Source organism: Hemicordylus capensis, chromosome 6 (assembly GCF_027244095.1).
Source record: "Hemicordylus capensis ecotype Gifberg chromosome 6, rHemCap1.1.pri, whole genome shotgun sequence".
Taxonomy (NCBI): domain Eukaryota; kingdom Metazoa; phylum Chordata; class Lepidosauria; order Squamata; family Cordylidae; genus Hemicordylus; species Hemicordylus capensis.
Window position 1 is genome coordinate 107,709,342 of NC_069662.1, and position 24,228 is coordinate 107,733,569.

Genomic DNA, 24,228 nt, shown 5'->3' on the forward strand with positions numbered 1-24,228 from the left:
TGTTGCTACCCACACTTTTCCTCCATGCATTTAGGATGAGCCACTGGACATCCAGACCAGTCCTCCATGTATCTTAAATAAAGGGGACAGGGCCGGGGGAAAGATAATTCCAGTATGGAGTGGCATTGAGAGAGGCCAAGAAATATTTATTAGTCATCACTTTTTAAGTAGGCCATCCTCTGTTTTAATTTGCTTATTTCAAAAAATTCCAGTTCTATACAATGTAGCAGATATTTTGCATTTTAGACATCTTGGCCTTATGCAAATTCCACAGAACTTTGTTTTTAAAATGCAGGTGCAGCAGCTCCAACCAAAAAAGAGCCTTTCATGTGTCATGACATACACATGAGGTAAAAGTTTCTGTAAGGCTTTAGTCCCATGTAAGGCCAACAGACACAGATGGGCTATTCTCACAATCAGCAAAAATCGGGCTAGGAGAGGCGAGCCCGGTGGTTTACAAGCAGTTTACCCGCTTCTGTAGCCCTCCCCTTAGCCCGGGTTTGCGGAGCGAGTGCTCCACAAACCCGGGCTATCTGATCATGATCTGATCTGATCGTGAGTAGCCGCAGCGCGGCTCTGCGCCGCAGCTACTTGCAAGTAGACCCCCCAGAGGGGAGGCAAAAAGCCACCTCCCGGTTCCGGGGATCTCCCTAGTATGCCCTGTGTGGCCCCCGAGCTCCCCAGCCCCCGCTGGCTCCGTCACAGAGCCAGCAATCATGTGGGCAGAGGATCCAGCCACCCAGGGCTCCCTCCCTGCTTGTGTGCAGGGAGAGCGGGCTTAGCCTGCTCTCCCCACTCACGGTTCTAAACCGGGTCTCACTGATCATGAGACCTGGCTCAGAATGTATTCTCATGGCTTTGCAATTTTTGGCTGGCCTGGGTCACCAAACTACAGATACTGGTTTTCATGCACTTCGCTCCTGAACTCTGAATGCCTGGGTGGCACAGCCACTAAAGTCCCCAGCACACTTTCCAGCTGGCAAAATGTGTGGAGGCTCACTGGTTTGGACCTGCACCACTGAGGCACTCCCATTGTCTCAACGCCATGGCCCAATGACCCCAGCTGACCTCCTAACCTTGGACCTAGAAAGGGAGAAATCATTGTGTATCTGATGCAGGATCCCTGTCCACACCTGCAGCTTCAAGGTCGGGAGAAAGATTTAAGTAGCTCATCTTGCTCACCAAAGGACAGTGCCCCAATCGCCAGGGCAAAAGAGGTGAGCAAAAATGTGAAACGTTATATATACTGTATCAAACAGTCTAATCAAATTGTTTAGTAATAAGTTCTCCTTCTGCATCTATGAGAAAGAAATACTGTCTACAGCCAATAAACTAATTCTGTTTAGTAAAAGGCAGTATGCTATGCTATTCTACAATAATCTGTCTTGAACTACTAAAAATAGAAAACTATCACATTCTTACAACCCATTATTTGAAGCAACTTCAAATGTTTAGCTGACATTCATGTATAGCACCATCTTTACTAATGATTTACTTCTGAGACTACTGTCAGTTTATTCTGGAATTCAAATTATTAATATCAAGTGAGTCAGGAGGGATTTCACTGATTACACATTCACAAGCAAATTTTCTGGAAATAAGGGTCAGTCAACAATATATTTCCTTGAGCATAGTCGTCCATATCTTCACACTCACTATATGTTTCAGAACAATTGCCTCTAAGAAACATCACAGGTTTTATTTAAATGGTCAAATATTGATTTAAAAACCCAACACAATCCATCTACGTTTAACAATATTTTTTGTACTATAAAACCAGAAATCCTCAAAGGTTGAGAAACTCCTCAGATTTGATCATCAGGATACCAGGAGTGGAATTTGAAATAATAATACTGAAAATCTATTGATCATATAATCATATTGCAAAGAACAATATAGAGGATATTACTTCTTGTACAGAGAATATGGCACTGACCCACAGATATACACACAGAGTCTATGCCTGTGTACAAATCAGCCAATACATATCACCCAACAAATCATCCAAAAAACCTGGATGATTTGCATTGCCAGCTTTGCTTCTGGTGAAGGGGTCTAGAGTTATTCTATTGCCCCTCAGAGCATGTGTGTGTGTGAAAGTTAGAGTGAGAGTGTGAGAGTGAGAGAGATTACTGATGTCAAAGCCAATAGCTCTACTATGATTACATGATTGAACATGGTTTGAAATCTAGTGTAGGGGACCACACAAGGAGCTCTGAGTGATACATTCAAATACCCTGCAGTGAACAGCATGTTTATATCAGGCAGTAAATAAATGTGATTGACAGACAGACAAAGCAGACATACAGCTCTGTTGTGTGCACACAGTTCCTGAATCCAGCCAAATATGCCCATGTGAAAGCCTGTTTCTTCATTACATCAGACTTAGGGCATCAGTTCATGCAATTTCTCAACAGCAGCACCATTGCATTGCTGTGGTCACCATCAAAAATGTAGGGGGAAAATGCTATAATAATTACTAAAGCTGACACTGGAAATGCTGCTGGTGATTTTGAAAAAAGCAAAGAGAAGAACATTTAGAAAAATAACTCCTGGCCTCTCAAAACATCTGAGCTCCAAATATAGCATGAATAGTGAAACACAGCCATACACAAAACGATAGCTTTCAATATGAAGTGTCAGGCAGCTGAAAAGAGTGGTAAGAACGCCTCTTTCTCCCCTCATTAGCAAAATTCTAGATATCTCTTGCTTGATATCTAGAACTTTGATTCCAGATATCAAAAGTCTGACAGATCAGTGTGCCAATCTACATGTACCATTGATTTGACTGTTCAAGGGAAAGCTCCTTCCCTCCACTTGATGTATGGTAGATGTCTGAGGAGATTGACAAGGTCTACTTTTGGCCATCAACTCACTATTGCAAGGGAACTGCATATTTTTAAGTATAAAGAAAATGTCACTTTAAATATAGTTCCCTACATGATGAGGAAAATCACTCAAAATAGTCCCACTGAAATTAGGACAAGCTAGGCAATGCCTAATTTCAGTGGAACTACTTTGAGTAATTTTCCTCATGCCAACTAAACTGGCTGACCTACTGTTCAACAGTACATCAGCTTAGTAACATTGTATATGTGCAATCTGAATAAGTCAGGGCTGGTGTCAGATGATTTTGCACCCTAGGCAAGGCTAAGTACTTGCACACACACCCCCCGCAAAAAAAAAATTCAACTTCGATTTTCAAAAACAGATGTTTTGTAGAAAAAATGAAAAACACAAATGCTACATTTATTTTAAATTGCAAGAATAGGTAATACATCAATTTTTGATTATCTTTCTCAAATACGAAAGACAATATTTTGGCACACAATCATTTTGATTTATTTGATACACTCTGCGCCCCTCTGAGGTCTGAGCCCTAGGTGGCTGCCTAGTTGGCCTAATGGTAACATAACCATGATCCTGGCATAAGTTGTGCGCACTTTAAAGTTGTGCAAATTGTGTTACACAAGAGTAAGCCTATTATTTCCAATGGGCTTAGTCTTCTTAACACAATTTGAACAAATTATGCATGTGCGTGACTTATGCAAATTGCACAAACACAACTTTACTAGGCTGATGTACTGTATGTAGTATGTCAGCCACTGATTTTAAATGGTGGTCTCAAAGAATCTCAGATTCATCATGTGCCTAGATTTTCTCTCTCTCTCTCTCTCTCTCTCTCTCTCTCTCTCTCTCTCTGCATACCTCACTGACACAAACATTGCTATGTGTACTCTGAATCCCAATAAAAGTTTATCTGTGCTAAGAAACCCCAAGTTCTGCATTTGTATATTATTAGAATTCAATGTAACAGATATTTAAAGCTGATATCAATAAGTGAATATGGATTTTTTTTTCAGGCCTGCATGTGAAGAGCAGGAAGACAAGTGGTGCAGCACAAACAGGGCTTAGAAACTAGACACAACCTGGGCAAGATATAATAGCACTGTCCTTAAGCAGCTTGGATTCTCGGGCTTTTGGGGCTCAGACCATGCTCATCTGGGAAGGGACTTGGACGGAATACTTTTCCAGTGGATTATGCTCTGTAGGAACCAAAATGCTACAATATAGATTAGAAATATTCCTTTCTCAGGGCCTCATAACATTTGTCACACACACCATTTTCTAATCTAGCACAGGTATTCAAATAAAAAATGTGTATGAGCATCCCATTAGCACATTCATGCATGATTTGATGGTATTCTCCTTAAAATACTCAGAAGTAGCAGCCAGAAGGATCAAGCTATTGATTCTGATTATTTTGAAGAGATGTGCACTGAACACTTTTTACCACTGATGCTGCACTTATCTATTTTAGATGCAACAATATCAGAGTCCAACATATCAAGTCCAATTCAATGTCCTTTGATTCAATGTGCTCATGGACTAGCACAGAAATAATACTTCAAGTTATACCAGCTCTTTAGTAGTTCCTATGAGTTGTGATTGATATATGTCTTACAAACTACATGGGCCGTCCAGATATCAGTCAGCTTCTTCAGGTCTCCCCCCAAAAGAAGAAAAGAGCAGAAAACATAGTTTTTGAAAAACAAAACCCCAAAACATTAAGATTAGAATTTCACAATTTTTCAGAATGAAGGTTTTGTGTTACAATACCTTATTCTGTGCTATATGATTTCTAGAAACCATGATGATAGCACACACACGCACACATGCACACACTTTTGTTCAATAAAATAGTCTGTATTTACATGGTTCAAAGTTAAGCTTTTATTTGGTTTTAAATTAAAAAAATAAATTTCATTATTAAAGAGTGGAATGGGTCTAAACTAATGTTTACATATTAGTTTACTTGGTTTAGAATACCACCAGAGAAACAATAAAGGTGTACTGTATCACCCCAAACAGAAATCTTTTGTTAGAAAGTTTGACAGTGGTATAATTCAGTTTAATTGGAAAAAGTCTTATATGTTTACAACAAATGTTAGAAGTAAACATCTGGCATTCGTGCTAGCCACATCTAATTTCCATCTCCAAGTCAGTCACTGTGTTCAGGGCACTATACCACAGTGCTAATATCATCAGCTTCCTCTGGTTTCTTTTGCCTGCTTGGCAGGGATTTCAAGTACTCAAGGTGCCTGCGTGCATCCTCTTGATTTTGCCGCACATAATAAACTACATAGGATATCACCATGGTGAACCAGCCAAACATGGTAACTAGCATGGCATAATCAGTAGTCTTTTTAGGAAGGTTACAGAGGTCAGCATCAGCAACATTGAGGAACGGTCTCCCATCATGTTCATCTAAATCTGAAGTCTTACAGATGACGCTGTTGGCTGTTTCATGGTTGGAGGCCATACTTCTCAAAACCTGCTGCAGAGTGCAGTCACAGTGCCAAGGATTGTTTGCAATTCTGGCTCTGGCTTTCAAGTTATTGAAAGCATTTTTGTGCACACTTTTAATCCGGTTGTCTGACAAGTCCAGCATCTGCAAGGTTTCTGCCACCCCTTTGAATGAGTGTTCATCTATAAACTCAATAATGTTTTTTGATAAGTTGAGGACTTTCAGTTGATGCAAGTCCTTGAAAATTTCATTTGGGATAGATGTTATCTGATTGGAATCTAAATAAAGTAAGACGGTTTCAGGAGGAAGATCTCTGGGTATTTCTTTGAGGTTTGCGTTGCTGCAGCTGACATTTAAACCTCCAGAATGGGAACAAAGGCAACCTTTGGGGCACATACTGGCAGAATGAAAGCACAGTATCATGAGGACAAAGCTTTGTAAGAGTAGACACATGGAGAGGGAGCGAGTTAACCACAGGTCTACCAAATGCATGCTGGGATGTCAGCATAATCACAAGACCACTTCTCATTTACCCAATAGTGGTGGCAAAGGATCTCAGGCAAAAAATTGCAACCTCATTTTCTTCAGTGGTGTCATTCAAGAATGTGTTAATGTGTAGACCTCCTCATGATCAGTTTTCTTTTCAAAAGAACATTCCTGAAAATGTAAATGAAAAAAACAACACTTTATCAGACTAGAAAGGCCACTCACTTCAAAAAGGTATACATGCAATTAAATTGGAATGCACCACCGAAGAGTCTGATGTATATTGGAATTTGACAGTCTCAGCACCAGTTTCATACCTATGTCTTTAGGACAGACATCATACATTTCTAAACTCCCAATTCTTAAGATGTAGGCTGTTCCTTTTATTAACTCAGTTTTTTTTAGAACAATAGTAATAAAATGTAATTACTTTCTCCTTTTTACAGTAGCAGACACATTAATAAGATTTACAGTGGGACTCCAGCACCAGTAACAAATTAGGCAAGCATTTTTGAGGTTAATGACCTTGCAACAAAGTATTCCATATAGCTTTAAATCCAAATTAGTCTATTTAAGAACGGAAGCATTTTTATTAGACGAATACACTCATTATCAAGACAGCTAAACCAAATACTGCTGAATGTCATAGCCCAAATGAAACTTTCATTCTTCTCAATTTTGCTTTAGAACTTTGTTCATCTACTTGTACTATAAATAATTTTGCTATATGATTGTGGCAGGGACTTTGGAAATGAAATGTCGTGAAAACTTTAACATTTTATTTAAAATGTCATCATAATTAAGATATAAAACTTGGAATACAGTATTACATAGATCATGCGAAAAGCAAAAGGCTCTTTAAAATTGTACAATATCCAAACTGAACACAAAAACAAATGAATCTATTTTGCTTTTAAAATATCAAGAGAAATTTAAATACTCAAACAGTTTTCCCTCATATAATGTTGAACATAATACAAAGGCAGACTATGGCTACTAATATACAAGATTTTGCAACACAACCTCTTTATTTTCTCTCTTTATTATGAACACAGTTTTAGAATCATGGCGGCTCAATTTATCTTTATATACTTTTGGAGGGGCAGAAGGTCAGAAATTTGCACACTCTCCTAGTTGTATTTATATATATCAATGAATCTTATTTGAATATAAAGGACAGTTACTGCTAATTGAACTTCTATAAGGAAATGTCTGAAATTCCACAGAGAAAGTATGAAATCTGGATCATCTTCACTTTTGCCATTCACTAGGTTTTGAAAAATTCATACATCATCTGCCCATAGATGAAAATTTCTATACCACCCAGAGATGTGAGTTTTGGGTGGTATAGAAATGTAATTAATTAATTAATTAATTAATTAATTAATTAATTAATTAATTAATTAACTAAATAAATAAATAAATAAATAAATAAATAAATAAATAAATAAATAAATAAGACTCTGAATACTGGAAGTGCTATATTACTTAGCAATACAAGCAATGAGTATTTCCCCCCCAGATAAAAAAAGTTGCACTTAAAATATTTTTATATTCTCACATCCCAAGTACAAGGCAGTATTAAGCACAATAAATATACCACACACAACACCCTAGTCACACGTTACGTTCAACCCAGTACTGTAGTATGTTTCCTATCTATACCCCGCAGTTGAGGATGCCTGTGCCCGGGATCATTTTTAAAGTTTACAGTCATTAAAGGAAAAAAAATATATATACATGTGTACAGACATCTGTATGCAAGTACAACATAAATCAGTATGGCTTATGTATACACACAGAACACACAAACTTCAAAGGAAATCCACTTAACACACAAAACTTGTGTTACTTCCCCCCACCCCCAACAATATTTTCACAATTAAAAGCAGCCGGAGAAGCTGCAGTGGAATACTGGTGAATCCTGCTAAGTCTGTCCCTTCCTGCCATTTGTCTGCTAAAAACTGCTTCCTCTCCAAGGCTGCTTTTCCACATAATGGGGAAAAGTTATGAGGACCCTGTGATTAAACTGTTTTGCATATGAGGAATAAGAAAGGTAGGAGGAGCTTCAGCTCTTAGACAGGATTGGTAGAGACAATGTTCTGAAGGGAGACGGCCAATTAGAAATTGGAGGAAGTGGAGTTTGCAAGGGATGGTTGGTAACAGAGATGTGCCCGAACCGGTTCAGTGTCTCCTTAGGGAAGTGCCGAACCAGCTCAGGCGCCCGTATCCAAACTAGTTCGACAGGGTAGGGATCAATAAGCAGGCCCTTACCTGCTCCTCCACCCCTTTTCCAGGCACGGCACTTGCTGTCCAAAAGACTGCCCGTGGCTGCAGCACTGCTTCCAGCTGCAAGCACGTGGCAGCCATGTGCATGCCACAGCCATGTGCAGGCTGCTAGGAGCAGTACCACGTCCAGAAAAGAGGTGAGGCAGTGGAGGAGCAGGTAAGGATCTGCTTACCTGGTTTTTAAAGGAACCAATCTCCCCCCACAAAAGCCCAAGGCTGCCCAAGCCAGTTCAGGCACATCCCTAGTTGGTAAGAACTGATAATTATATAAAGATTGAAAAGCCTGAGTACCTGAGAGAAGAAAGGTCTAGCTTAACTATGAGAAAGGTTAGGAAAGAAAAAAGAAAGAAAGTTAGGTCTCGTTATTATGTCTTTCTCAGCAGATGTCCAGTAAGTGGGGAAACTAGGACCAACTGGCTGCTACAGACTCTCTACTAGAGAGTCTGTAGGAGAGGAGAGGAGAGCTGGTCTTGTGGTAGCAAGCATGACTTGTCCCCATAGCTAAGCAGGGTCTGCCCTGATTGCATCTGAATGGGAGGCTTGATGTGTGAGCACTGCAAGATATTCCCCTCAGGGGATGAAGCCGCTCTGGGAAGAGCAGAAGGTTTCAAGTTCCCTCCCTGGCTTCTCCAAGATAGGGCTGAGAGAGATTCCTGCCAGAACCTTGAAGAAGCCATTGCCAGTCTGTAAAGACAATACTGAGCTAGATAGACCAATGGTCTGACTCAGTATATGGCAGTTTCCTATGTTCCTATTCTTACCCTTTAAAGAGGGAAAGGTAACTGGAAAGGAAATTTTAGTGGATTAACAGTAGGAAGGGAAAGAGTGAAGAGGACCCCTCACATGCAGAGCACTCTACTGTTGCTGACTGCAAGCTACCAATGTTGATTTTTCATTTTTCATTTTTCTTTTTTAAAGGTTGGGACAAAGTAAAATGGATTACTAGTTTGGTCTTGACAGTTCTCATCTTGTCCTTCCATTGAGTCCTACAACTACACTGTACCACCAGGATGCACTAAGATAATCATAACATCAGAGAGATATTTGTTATGTTCAAAGAAGCAGGTCTATTCACTCTGTAGCCTCATTGCAGTACTGAACAGGCTATGTAAACCACGTTGGGATACTGTACTAAAGATGATATAAAAACTGAAAAATAAATAAATAAATGAACTTATCTTGAATATTCACAATGGACATACCACCTGAGCTGTATACACATGGCTGGCAATTCAAATGGACAAATGATCATACAAACACAAATGGGAGTTATGTTCCCAATCTTACATAGGAACTAGGCTCTCTGCTCCATCCAGAATCTAGTCAATGTGGTTTGTAATATTGAACGTTAGAAGGCTTTACTAAACATGAGAAAAAAACACAACTTTTTGAATTTTCTTATATGTGTCTGATCTTCGATAGGAATAAATGACTTGACTTTTGAATCCTCTGCATATACAGAGGCAGTTTTCATGCTCAGGCAAAACTGGGCTAAGGAAGGCCAGTCTGGTTGTCCCTGCACATGACAACCATCAGGAGCTGCTTAGCTCCTGGCTGCAGCGTGACAGCAAAATCACGTAGGGAGCCCGCCTTCAAAACAAGGTTAAGGGAGCAAGAGCTCCCTTGACCTCATTTTTTCAATAGTCTGCCAGCCATGGCTCCCTGCCAGTGCTGGGGGAATCAGTGCATTATGGAAGTTCTGGGGGCCACCTGGCCCCCAACCCCCCCTGCTGCCAGCAGTGGTGGATTGTCTGGGTACACGATCTGCACACCCAGAAAAGGGGAACAGATCATCGGATTGTGAGAAAGGGCTCACAGAATCATAAGCCCTAGAAGAGATAGGGGCTATTCCCACGATCAGGCGAAATCAGGCTAGGGGAGCCTAGCCCGATTTTGCCTAATCGTTGGCGCCACCGGCTCGCAGGCAAATCCGGTGGCTTCCTGGCGGTTAACCTGCCAAACTAGCCCTCCCCTTAAACCGGGTTTGCAGAGCAAGCATTCCGCAAACCCGTTTTTTTAAATCGTGAGTAGCTGCAGTGTGGCTCCACACTGCAGCTACTCATGAGCAGACCCCCAGCAGGGGGCTTAAAAACAGCCTCCTGGTTCAGGGGTCTCTCCAGTATGCCCTGTGTGCTTGCGCAGGGCATACTGGAGCTTCCATGCGGCCCCAATACTCCCCAGCCCCTGCTGGCTCCGTCACGGAGCCGGCAGTTGTGTGGGCAGCCGATCTGGCCGCCCAGGGCTCCCACCCTGCTCATCTGCGGGGAGAGCGGGCTTAGCCCGCTCTCCCCGCTTCCCTTTACAAACCGGGTCTCACTGATCATGAGACCCGGCTCATACAGTTGCTAGCAGATGGAAGCCATTATAGAATGCTAGACACAGAATTGGAAGATCAAGGTTCAGATCCCAGCTTAACCATTAAGTTCACCAGGTAGCCATTGGAAAATCACCATGTCTCAGCCTAACCCACTTCAGCCTAACCTACCCCACAGGGTTATTCTTAGAATAAAATAAGAAACCACAAATATGCTGCTCTCAGCAAAAATGGTGGATTTTTACTAATGCCAAGCTGAAATGTTCCCAGAGTGAAATGTCACTCTGTTTTCAATGAGTGTGAAGCTACAGGGTGGAACATGGGTGAAATGTTTATTCCATGACTTTCATATTCCTTGCTGTGGGTGGGTACCATTTTCCCCACCCACAATGCTTCTTACTTAGAAGACTCCAGAGTGAGGATGCCTCCTGCTCCTCCCTCACTTTGATTTGTCTTCATGACGTTACACACATCAGCAGTGCAAATGTCACTGTGAAATGTGCATATGGTGATAGCCAAAAATGGTGAGTGAGTTGGGCAGTTTTGTGAAACCTTTTGTCCCACTCATTTCATGCTGAAAGTTATCCAAAAACCTTGAGCTCTAGTTTTTACAAGTGTAATAAACAAACAAATGAAAAAATAGTGGAGTTGGGTATAAGGAAATTCAGAGAGTAAAAGAAGATGGTAGAACCTGCCAACTTATCGCAGCATTGGTGTTTTGATGAGGAGCCTTGAAGGTTGCCAGGTAGCCTCCTGTCTGCTGATATCCTCATAGGATGCGCCCTTTTTCTGTCAAAGAGGTAGAAAGATCTTGCTGAATGAATCACATGATGCCATCTCATATCTTATGGGTGAGTGGTCTTAGGGACAAAAAGAAAGAAAATGATTGTTAACAAGGACTTGCAAAGTTAGTTATTTAATCTTGGCATTTGCTTTTCTCTTTTCCATTTCATATTCTGGAACTTAACACAAAAATCAATATTTATCTAAAAAGCAACAGACCTCTATTTCCCAACTTTAATAATAATGGATGGAATAGTTTTTTAAAGGAGTTTTTAAATGGGAAAAACAGTATTGGGAGTAATTCTCATCTAGACAATGAAGAGCTGCTGCAAAAACTGATTGTGGTGAACATAAGGTACATGGCTGGCCCCGGGATATTTCAAAGCAAAGGAAGTTTCCAGTGGGAATCTGCTGGAATATAAATTGTGACAATGAAATACAAGTGAAATACAATTGTTGGCAATGAATGTTACGAATTTGTCATTGATGACCTTAAAAAGTTCTCAGAACAAACAACCTGGATGCGGAAGGAAACCAAGGGTGAATGTACACAACACGTGTTTGTTTGTTTTTTAAATGAAGGCTTCACAAAATGAGGCAATATATTCCTGTGATGTTGTGACTTGGAAAGTTAGCTTTTATAAAAGGTAACTTTTCAAGGACTGAAATCCTGTGACTTATGCTCTGATAAAAATGAAACACAAAAAGGCTATCCCCACAATCATTACTGGGGTGGGGAGGAGGAATGGATGGCCCTACCTTCTCCCCAGACTATAATTGCTGTTCCTTTCGGCATGATGCCACATGCCCATATGATCCGTGCTGCACGGAGCAGCATGAATCTTTGGAGGCCAGACCTTGTTTTCCCAGCTTCCAGGAATCTCACAATGTACAGCATGACAAGCACGGTGCATTGGGTGCCAAGAGTCAGGCACTCTAGTCACCCAATTCTGTGTATACTCTGCACGCAGCCCAAGCATACACATGACTCTGCACCTGGGATAAAGGGCGCTCATATGCCCTTTAACCCAGGTAAAAATGCGAGTACATTCTAGGCACCTAGGCATGCAGCCCAAACATACATACAACCCCATACCTGGAGTAAAGGATGCACTCACACACTTTAACCTAGGTAAAAGCTCAGGCTTACACACATGCAGCCCTACTGAGATAGGGCTTCCCTAACCTGAGTAAGGCTGCTCATGTGCACAGCCTCAACATGGCAAAATGGGGTACAACCGTAAAGTTCTTCCTATGAAATGGATATTCTCTTAAACTGTACCCCTGATTCAACATATAGGTATGCATTTATTAATTTTTTAAAAATCTAAGTCTCATATATAATGGGAAGAGTTCTTTGTAAAAGACTTCTTAGACCCAAATTCTCATTATTCATCAAACCAAATTTCAGTTTTTCTGTCTGAACTAATACTAGGTTATCATGAATGGGATCTCCCAAATTAATGCAATTAATGCTTTTCTTAGATTTCCACAAATCCCTCAACATTTTTTCCAAACATGTTAGTCATCAGCTCTGAAAAAGAAGAGATATTTCAGATGGTTAGGCATCAGCACCAAATACTGACAAGCACTTGAGATTCTGATTACCTTTCCAAAAATTTATTTCAAAATTACTTTCCTCCTAAACATCAGTAAGAGAGGGGGAACCAGTGCAGGAAGGCGAAGGTAAGATATTGGCTAAGTTATGTAGGCTGGGTTCAGATACAATATTAAATTTTGGTTTAGCATGACTAGTATAAAATTCTAGCTCATGTGCTCCCCCTATCTCTTCATGCATTGAAGATGAGGAAATGAGCAGCTTCCATTCATGGAAACTACCACAATTTTTTTGTTGTGTCTGAACCCAGCAGTTTGTTCTAACTACAGTTTCTTAATGAGGTCATTCACACAATAAAAAACTGTGTTCTACCTGGGTTTGGGAGCTGTATGTGTCCCCAATTTCTGGTTGTGTGGAAGCAAGGAAGGACGAAAACCTGGGTAGCTTGCTTCCACACAATCACTTATACTCAGGTTTTCCACTTACCTTGCTTCCACAAAATTGAAAATTGGGAGCACATACAGCTCCCAAAGGTAGAATAAAGTTTTTGATTGTGTGAATGACCTCAACATGTCACAATATCAAACCAGGATTGTATCAATAAAGTATTTGCATGTCCTCATTTTGTGAACTAGTATCATTTGCCTTTCTGAGCTGCAACATTTTTTTACCTGTACTAAAATACTAGCCCTGGGTCAAAACTGAATGAAGCTGCTATGCCATCCTGCATGACTGTCACATGACTATTTACATTTTGGGAAAACATTTTTATATAGCAATTCCCTGACTGAAAAAGAACAGCTGATATGATATGACAACATGATAAAGGTTTTGGGGGGAAATCGTTAAGTGCCTATTAGAATCCTAGATAAATGCATATAGACTATCACAGAAATTATTAAATTAGGGTGAATTAGAATGCATTTCTTTATGTACTATCTTGAAAACTCACTGGAATTAAGCTAAATCAAAGGAATATAAACACTATGCAAGAATGACAGCATAGATTGTCTGATAAAGAAAGTGAGAGAGAATCAAATGAGGCAAAATGTTTTTAAATATAGTACCAGAGAATATTTTATAGCAACATATTACATGATTAATCAAGCTGGAGGCTAGGGTGTGGATGGCCATCCTCTGCTAAAAGCTCAGGCTATCCTTTTGCTCAGTTGGTCCCCCCCCCCAATCCTACGCAATGATTACCAATCTAGCTGGATTCAGACAACTGAGACAAAAATAGCTACCCTCAGTCTTTCCCCCTTGACCTTGTTTAGTATGGGTTACGACCAGGCAAAAGCCACCATCAAGCAGTGCATTACAGACACTGAGCGCCAAACCGTTCTCAGCAAGTTCCCGAACTTTCATATCACTGATGGGCTTAGATATTCTGCCTCTCCAGCAGCATACTTGAAGAGCCCCTGGTGGCGCAGTGGTAAAACTGCCGCCCTGTAACCAGAAGGTTACAAGTTTGATCCTGACCAGGGGCTCAAGGTTGACTCAGCCTTCGATCCTTCCAAGGTCGGTAAAATGAGTACCCAGAATGTTGGGGGCAATATGCTAAATCATTGTAAACCGCTTAGAGAGCTCCGGCTATAAAGCGGTATATAAATGTCAGTGCTATTGCTATTGCTATACTTCACCCATTTGGAGGTTCCAAAGCATAGAAGGGTGTTCTGGCTCACTGTCATGGCCTCCCTTCAGCAGTGGAAGAAGACCATTACAGAAGGACTCCATTTGCAGAGTGACTATGCCCCTGTGGCTAAGGGCAGATCAAAACTAACAAGCATGTCCTCCTCCACTGTTTGTTCTATAGAGACATTCACACCTCCCTCATCCTTCCATTGCTATACAAGTATCTGGGACGTTCCAGCCAATTCTACAGCTCCTTGCTGTTCTCTGACTCTAAGCCTGCCATCACATATAGCATTGCCAGGTACTGTGCAGCTGCGATCAGCATTGTCAGCGGAAGATAAGCAGTGAGTCTTAACAGCCTTAGTCTGACCCTCGGTGACTCAGGGTAGACTCTACACTTTGCTCACTCAATATTGATTCAATAGAAAGACTTACACTCCTCCCCCTTTTTACTGTTCTTTATAGCCTTGTAGTCTGATCGTTATCCAGTTTTATTAATTAGGCTTTTATGTATTTCTGTCTTCTCAAGTCTTTTAATCTTTTTACGTCCATTTTAATGCACTTTATGCCTTTTATGCACTTCTATGACTTTTCAGGCTTTTATGCCCTCATGCTTCTGGTGTACTTTCTACTATTTTTAGTATTAATATGTACCTTAAGTACAGTTTCATATGTAACCACTTTTTATCTACTCTCACTTTTAACATGTAATCACCCTTATACTTCATGCTGGTCTATGACCATAATAAAGACCGATTGATATTACATGATTAAATAAATAACAGCACCAGAGCCAACCATCAAATCACAATGATGAATCATTCTGAATGTTAAGGAAAATATGAAAACCCAAAATAGCAACAAGCAAAATAGGAATGGGAATATCATCGTATTCACTGGCAAAATATCATCTCAATTCTAAAATTTCTAGGCACTGTATAAGATGGCAAATAGTCATGGAACACAGAGTCAATTTTTGGTTTGGCATGCTATCTCTAAAGGAGTTACCTGAAATTCTGAACTTCTGACAACAATCGCCATGATGCAATTAAATCTAATATCCTTGTAGGAAACAATCAGCAAAACAAACAACCCCAGAAGTTAAGGTATAATTTCAGAGAAGGGAACAATAAAAGAATGGTATGTGGTCCTTAAACATCCATTAGAAAGAAGCTAATAGGAGCAGAAAGACACATACAAGCTGTGTGGAAACTAGTTTAAACACCAAAATAGAGGCTCAGAAAGAATGTATGCCCCAAATCCAATTGTTTAATTTTTAAATATACAATGCATTCTGTTTGGAGGCTGCTTGCAGTATTTGAGAACATAAACTTTTTAATAGGTTTTTCTCAAAAGTTTAAAAAACCTTAACCAAGTTTACAAATATATTTCAGAATTTGTCCTAGTAACTCAATTTGAGACTCTTCGGAATTAATGAGAAAAGGGGGCAATCCAAATAAAAGCACTATATTAGATCTGACTGCAGGAAATTTACAAGCACCATCTATCTGATGGATCAAATGATGCAACATTCTGGGCAAACTGATGCACTTAACATTAATACAAATCACTACCAAGAATGGATGACATTCAGCTTCTGGGTTCTAACAGCTAGAACACAGAATTACAGAACTGATATATATGACATACATGAGGTCATTAACCTCTGTTCAAAAGGGATGGAAAGAAGCCAATATCACCTAGACGATACATCTTTAGTCTAGGGATGTGCACTGCGATTCGAGGATGAATCAATTTGATTCAGATTGGGCCAATTTGAATTATTCAACCTCAAATTGAATCACCCTTGACCTCAATGGTGATTCCAAGGTCAAATTGAATCAATTTGTCGATTTGAACCACCATTTTGTTTGACTGTTTTACTGCTTCTGATTGATTTTCTGTAGGGAGAGCTGGTCTACCAACAGGTTTTCTGGGAGAGCATGTCTACCCATTTAACCCAATGGGTAGATCAGCTCTCTCCAGAAAAAGTGCAATTCGAGCACTGCTTTTCTTGGGAGAGCTGGTCTACCCATTGGGTTTAATGGGTAGACTAGTCCTCTGAGAAAAGTAATTGGTAACTCAGAGCCTTTGCGGATGATGTGGTGTTTTTTCTAGAAAATCCATTAGAGAAGATTGGAAGGCTCTTGGAAAAAATAGAACAATTTGGCCAATTGGCTGGGTTTTATATAAATAAGAGTAAAACAAAGGTGCTGACAAAAAATATGGACCAGAAATCCAATGACAGACTTTATGAAATAAGTGAATTGAAAGTGGAGAAGAAAATTAAATATTTGGGCATCTGGCTGACAAACAAAAACTCTTTGTTGTTTTCAAATAATTATATCAAAATATGGAATACAGTAATAATTGATTTGCAAAGATGGACTAGAATGAACTTATCTTTAATGGGAAGCATTTCAGTTGTGAAGATGAATGTTTTACCTAAAATGTTGTTTCTTTTTCAGACTATTCCTGTAATTAATACGTTAACCTGTTTCAAGCAATGGCAAAAGGTCATAACTAAATTTGTTTGGCAAGGGAAAAGACCAAGAATTAAATTTAAAAATTTAACAGGTGCTAAAGAAAGAGGTGGTCTTACCCTGCTGGATTTAAGGTTGTATTTTGATGCTGTTTGTTTGACATGGTTAAAAGAATGGATAACATTAAGAAATCCCAGAATACTTGATCTGGAAGGATCTGATAGAAGGTTTGGATGGCATTCATATCTGTGGTATGATAAAAGCAAAGTGCATAAAGATTTTATTAATCACTATGTAAGAAGGAGTCTAAAGGGAGTGTGGGTAAAATACAAAAAATTGCTGGAATGTAAAACTCCATTATGGGTATCCCCGACTGAAGCTTTGGCACGTAAAAAGACAAATATGCAATCTGAATGGGGTACCTATAGGGATCTGTTATGTTTTCAAGAGAAGGGCTGTAAATTAAAAAACCTAAACGAAGTATGAAATTTGGTTAGTAACTGGTTTCAATATCATCAGCTAAACAAAATTTACAAGAAGGATCTTAAAGTTGGATTTGAGGATCAAATGTCGAGATTCGAGAAGGAATTGTGTGAAAATGATGAAAAATTAGTCTCTAAGATGTAGAAGTTGTTGCTTTTGGAGGAGACAAGAGATGAAGGGGTTAAAACGACTATGATAAAATGGGCTCAAGATGTGGGTCATAATATAGATATGGCAGCTTGGGAAAAATTATGAAAAACTGATTTAAAGTTCACTGCATGTTATACTTTAAAAGAAAATTATTATAAGATGATGTACAGGTGGTATTTGACACCAAAAAAAATAGCATTAATGTATTAAACTGTTTCAAACAAATGTTGGAAATGTGGACAACGTGAAGGAATTTTTTTCCATATGTGGTGATCATGAGGGAAGGCAAAGGCCTTTTGGGATATGATATATAATGAGCTGAAGAAAATTTTTTAAATGACATTTCCTAAGAGGCCAGAATCCTTCCTGCTGGGAATAACTCAAGGAGAGTTTTCCTGAAGAGACTTAACATTTTTTATGTATGCAACCACGGCGGCTATATGCGCAGAAATGGAAAGACAATAAAATGCCCTCAAAAGAAGGCTGGCTGATAAAAATTTTGGAATATACTGAGATGGCAAAACTTACAGCACTTATAAGGGATGAAAATTTGGAATGTTTCAAAGAAGATTGGGAACCATTTTTTACTTTACTTAAAGAACTATTTTTCTAATATGGACCTTTCAGCAGGGTTTGAAATATAGTAATAACAGCAGGTTGGGTTGGGTAAAATCGAGTAGCAATGTGGAGTATGTATGTTTTGAATTATTATAGCAATGGTTTATAAATAGCTAATATGAACCACGCAGACTGGTAAGCGGGAAGTCAATATTTACTTAATTAAATGTCATTGGATTGTTAAGATATTGTAAAAACCAATAAAATTTTAAAATGTGAAAAAAGAGAAAAGTAATTGGTAAATCAGCTCTACTTTCTATGGGGAGCTGGTTTACCAATTACTTTTCTCAGAGAGCAGGTCTACCCATTAAACCCAACTGGCAGACCAACTCTCCCAAGGAACATTGCTCCAATGGCCCTTTTCCCAGGGACTGCTGCTCTACCCATTGGATTTAATGGGTAGACCTGCTCTCTGCAGAAAAATCAAATTGATTCAATGACTCACAAATCAAATCACTGACTCAGCTAGCAGGTCCCAACTGCTGCTAATTCGATTTGAGATTTTGCAATCTGATTAGAGGTCAACTTGAATCACAAAATCCGATTCATGCATACTCCTCCTTTAGATTAGTCCAAATTGTTGTTTACATGATTAAGGCTGAACTCCTAAACATACTTGCTAGGAAATAAGCCTCACAGTGTCTGGCATCCTGACTAATGAAGCACTAGCAGAAGCATGTTGCGCCTGCATAAATGTTTTGTGCTAGCTACTTGCTCTGAGTCTGGAGCTCACATTCCAGACCAGTGTTGCACTACTGAAAACATGCTTGCACTTGCACAATTTGCAGCATGCATCATTTCCTTTAAAGGAAACTTTTGTGCAAGACAGGGTTGATAAAAATCAATTATTATTTTTTTAAAAATCAGATTATAAAAGTTTAAATCAGATATTTTCCATTTAAAACATTTTTTAAAATATAAATTAGATTTTAATTTTTTAAAAAATCATTAAAAAAGAACCTAGGTCAACGATATCATCATGAATGTTAATCATAGCCTCTCATTATATCCTATGGACATGTTGAGCAGTGTGTGGGGATGAGAGATATCAGACTTGATCAATCCTATTTTGCAGGTGGTGTACATGCATCATACCCACACAGTGAAGCCCTTGCCCCCCGCAAAAGTACAGTGACAAAGGTAGTCCATAAATGGATTATGGGGGATGGAGTAGACCTGAGTGAGGAGGAGTTATAAATTATTATAAATGCAAGGGATTGGTGGGGGGGGGGGAGAAAGTGAAAACAAAAGTGAATGAAACATATTCATGCAATCATGAGGGAACGTTTTTGGCGTGTATCCTCCATTGTAGAAAGGAACACCTATTATGGCAGCAGGCTCTAAAGGAGACCCCATTTGGGAATATTTTAATGAAGTTTCTGTCGGTAAGATAGGCATGTATGCGAAATGCAAACAGCGCAACAAAGAAATGCAAGGCCTGGTTGCCCTAAGGAAACAGCATTATGACAAGTGTGTACCTATTATACAGTGTACCTACCTTCTAAAAATAAAACCTATATCTATCTCTGAATATTTATTAAGGTTCTATTAGACAACAAGAATGTACTTTTACTAGAAAATGATGATTTTCATAACTGGTGATTTAAATAATTAAAATTTATCTTTCTGTGATGTGATGTAAAGCATGATTTAAATCATTTTGATTTAAATCAAATCAACCCTGGTGCAAGAGTGCTATCGTGCAGAAGCACAATTCCACAAACCGTTTTTTAAGCCCAGCTGTGTGATCTTGCACTAGCACAACTTTGCTTGTGGGGCAAGTGCTTTGTTAACCAAGATGTAACCACTACTACTACGAATATTACAAATACTCATATACTGCTTTTCAACAAGAGTTCCCAAAGTGGTTTACATAGAGAAATAAGAATAAACAAGCTGAACCCGCACACAGCATCTGTACGCAAGTGCTAGTGCACTTGGCCTTCCCCAACCCAGAGGCTTGGCGGGGCAATGGAAGGCCCCTCACTGGGCCCTTCTCTCCCACTCAGCCTCTCCCACCTGAGACTCTGCTTGGCCTTTCTCCCTCGCTGTTTGGCCTTTCCTCACCCCACTCACCCATTCCTCTCCCCCACTCACCACTCGCCTTACTTCTCCTTGCTCGGCCATTCCTCGCCCCCCACATGGCCTTTCCTTGGCCCCCCTGCTCACTGTTTGTCCTTTCCTCACACCCCCTGCTCAGCACTTGGCCTTTGCCACCCCCCCGCTTGGCCACTGCTCCCCCGTTTGTCCCCCTGTCCCACCTCCACACTGCCTTAAGCCGCCCCATGGCAGCAGAGAGGGCCGGCAATGACAGGGTGCTGGCGGTGGAGATGGTGGTGAAAGTTCCTTCCATGGGCCCACCAGGTTGTACGTGAAAACTCCACACCAGCATTTTCATTGGTTGCGGCTACAGTGGGGCAGGGCTTGGCGCGTACAACCTTAGTGTATTATATAGATAGATGGATCCATGTCCCCAGAGGGCTCACTGTCTAAAAAGAAATATAAAATAGACACCAGCAACAGTCATTGGATGAATGCTATGGATAGGGCCAGTTGCTTTCCCCCTGCTAAATATAAGAGAATCACCACTTTAAAAACTGAGTTAGCAGGGGTCAAGTGAAGCTTACTTCTGAGTAAACATGCATAGAATTGGTTTTTCATTTTATTTCAATAAGATTGCCAGAGTGCATATAACATAATCAAGGATAGCAATTATATATGTAAATATAACTGAAAAAGAAAAAAAGAAGAAAAAGAAATCCCTTAAGCAGAACTTTAACAGAATAAAATACAACCTACCTAAGAAAAAAGGGAAGAAAGAGAGAAAAACTACCTTCTTCTAAGGATATATATCTTTTGTTTTCAAAGAGTAAACAATTCATTAAAAGTCGACCAAATAGCTGAAATTCCTCTTCTTTACCTTTCCTTCGGGGGTGGGGGTGGGAGGACAGTTCAAATGCAGACAAGGAACACTTGTGAGTTATCCAAAGCTGCGGTTCCGGAGTAAATTTGTCCTTCCAGTAATGTATTATAATCCTTTTGGCAACCCCCCAAGCATGAAGAACCCACAATTCTTGATGTAATGATAGATTCTATATGCTGAGGATGTACCCCAACAAAACAAGAATGTCCTCGACAGGTTATGATTACTGCAATGTCATGTTAACAACCTTATGAATTTCAAGTCAAAATGGCACAATAACCAGAGAGGACCAAACCATATGTGTAACTGTACCCTTATACAAATTATACCTCCAGCATCTAGAAGTCTGTGACCGTCCCTTGTTAAATATTCTCTGAATGAGGCCAATAAACATGGAATAAAGGTTTCTGCTGTATTCGTCTCATTTTGAGATCCAAAGAGGCACATTTTACTGCCTTCAAAGCAACCCACCATTGATTTAATAAAAAAAGGTATTCAAGATCATTGTTCCAAAGATCTTGGATATAATCAATATCAATCTTATCAATGTCTTTAAGCTTCTGATAGAGCCAGGTTACAGGCTTAGGGGCAGCCAATAGATGTTCCAGGTCTAATAATAAAAACAGAGTTTCAGAAGCTGCAACCACATCAGGACCAAAAGGCCATGGTACTAAACGCTTTAGTTTAATAAACTGCCACCTAGCATTTAAAGATAAATCAAACTCAGCTCTCAATGTATCAAAAGATTTAAGAACAGCTTCAGAAGAGATCAACGGATCAAGTGTAATGATGTTGTGGGAAGCCCATTTAGCCCAATAAAGAGATTTACAAACAATCTTCAAACAGGGATTCTCCCACAATATAAGCTCTTCATGTTGGAAAGGATCAAACCCATGTCTACAACCCAAATATCCATATATGCCATGCAACTTTATATGCCACCCAAAATTTCAGCAGGGTCAAATAATAACTTTTGACCTGTGCCGAAGGCATAACAAAAACCCAGGACCCACCTTAAGACCAAAGATAAAATACATGCCCAATGATGAGCTTGAAAATGCAGAAAGTTAAACCTGCTTTCTTGAATAGGTAGTTGAAGTTTACAAAGTGAAAAACTGGGTGGGTGTTCTTGCCATAAGAAGTCATTGAATAATTTATAGAATTGCTTTAAAATGATAAAAGTACAAGAATTGGGAGACTTTTTAAAATATTTATGAGCCTCCGTGTTAGATTAATCTTACTCACATTTATTTTGCCCCAGATACTCAATGGAATCATAGCCCAGTGATCTAAGTCATTTTTCATTTGAAGCAAAAATTTGGAAAATGTTTGAATTTACTAATTGAGAATGCTTCCTAGAAATTAATATGCCTAAATACACAAGAGACTCTGGACACCACCTAAAACCCTACACCCATCATGAAAATTTGTAGAACCTAAAGACATCAAATCTGATTAACCCCAATTTATGGAGTAATCTGCTAAATTAACAAATTTTTGATTATTTTTATTTTTATTTTTACATTTTTATACCGCCTTTCGTTAAAAGAAAACCCCAAGGCGGTTTACAAAAATTAAAAACATACAGCAAAAAGCAGTAAAAACATCAAGCTAAAAACAAGCATAAAAACAAGACAACAGATAAGATATCAGATAATTATGAATTGTGACCTCTGGTTTATCAATAAAACATAAAATAATATCTACATATAAAATCAACTTGTGCTCACTTCCACTTATAGTAATACCCTTTATATTATCATAGTTCCTAACAGCATAAGGAGCCACCTAATGGGAAACACAGGCAGCTATGATACAGAAAGATGCTGAAAGGCATCATCTCATACTGCGTGGGAGGAGGCAATGGTAAACCCCTCCTGTATTCTACCAAAGACAACCACAGGGCTCTGTGGTCGCCAGGAGTTGACACCGACCTGATGGCACACTTTACTTTAATAGCATAAGCCAGGGGTTCTAACTCCATATTGAAAAAACAGAGGTGACAGAGGTGATTCCTGATGTTTTCCCCATTCTAGCCTAATTGAACGGGACAATAACACATTGGTGATGACTCATGAATAAGGAGCCATGCAAGCACGGTAATCCAAGTCAAAAAAAACTTGGGGGAAATCCAAATTTAATAAAAACATGTTTCAAGAAGCCCAGATTAGTTATGTGCATGGACCAGTTTGCAGACCATTCTAAAGGCCTGCAAACAGGTTCGCTGGGGGTGGGGTTCGTGGTTCTCAGCTGGGGGTGGCTCTTTAAGGATGGAGGAGGATGCACTTACCCCTCCCACCGCTTTTCCCCCACAGGCGCTCCGTTTTTGAAAAGCATTTGGGGCAGCAGCGGACCTCCCTGCCGCCCCTTCCCCCGTTTCTTGGCAAAAGGCTTCAGAATGTGTGACTGCATGTGCGCATGGTGCGTGCACGCATCACATGTGCATTGCATGCGTACATCAGACGTGTGCACGCTCGCCGTACACATGTTCTGAAGCCTTTTGCCGAAAAACTAGCCCAGATGGAGCATGTCAAATGCCTTCTCCGTGTCTAAAGGAATAATAGCAGCCTGGTCTTACTTCTCCGAGGATGAGGCTAGTACATCAGCCAATGATCTAATATTATCTGATCCTTGAGGCCAGATATAAACCCAGTCTGAACTGGATGAATAATAATAGGGAGCACAGTCTGCACCCTACATGCCAGTGTGATTGTCAATATCTCAGCATCAACATGGACAAAGGAGATAGGTCTATAGTTGGTACATAAACCAGGATCTTTACCAAGCTTAAGGAGAACAATTATATTGTTTAAACAATTATATTGTTTAACTGCCCTGAGCCATTTTTGGAAGGGCGGTATAGAAATCAAATAATAAGAATAAGAATAATTAATGCCACACAATACACCAGATATAACTGTAGTCGAGAAGAGAGAAAAACAAGTTAAAATAATCAACATAGCAATACCAGGGGATAGCAGAATAGAAGAAAAAGAAATAGAAAAAATAAAAAATTACAAAGATTTACAAATTGAAATTGAACGGCTGTGGCAGAAAAAGACCAAAATAATCCCAGTGGTAATTGGCGTCCTGGGTGCAGTTCCAAAAGACCTTGAAGAGCACCTCAACACCATAGGGGCCACAGAAATCACCATCAGCCAATTACAAAAAGCAACTTTACTGGGAACAGCCTATATTCTG

The 24,228-nt window shown here is 39.7% G+C and overlaps 1 protein-coding gene across 8 annotated transcripts in view; it reads right to left on the reverse strand.

The window, feature by feature from the left end:
* Positions 1–4,710: 4,710 nt before the first annotated feature.
* LRRC3B (leucine rich repeat containing 3B) overlaps positions 4,711–24,228 on the reverse strand; it is a 402,453-nt gene continuing 382,935 nt past the window's right edge. For all 8 annotated transcript variants that reach the window (XM_053261534.1, XM_053261536.1, XM_053261535.1 and 5 more), the window contains 2 exons: positions 11,089–11,257; positions 4,711–5,965 (listed from right to left, as the gene is read on the reverse strand). In XM_053261534.1, coding sequence (XP_053117509.1) covers positions 5,024–5,800 — 777 coding nt within the window. In that variant the 5' untranslated portion in view covers positions 5,801–5,965; positions 11,089–11,257 and the 3' untranslated portion in view covers positions 4,711–5,023. The remainder of the gene's footprint in view (positions 5,966–11,088; positions 11,258–24,228) is intronic.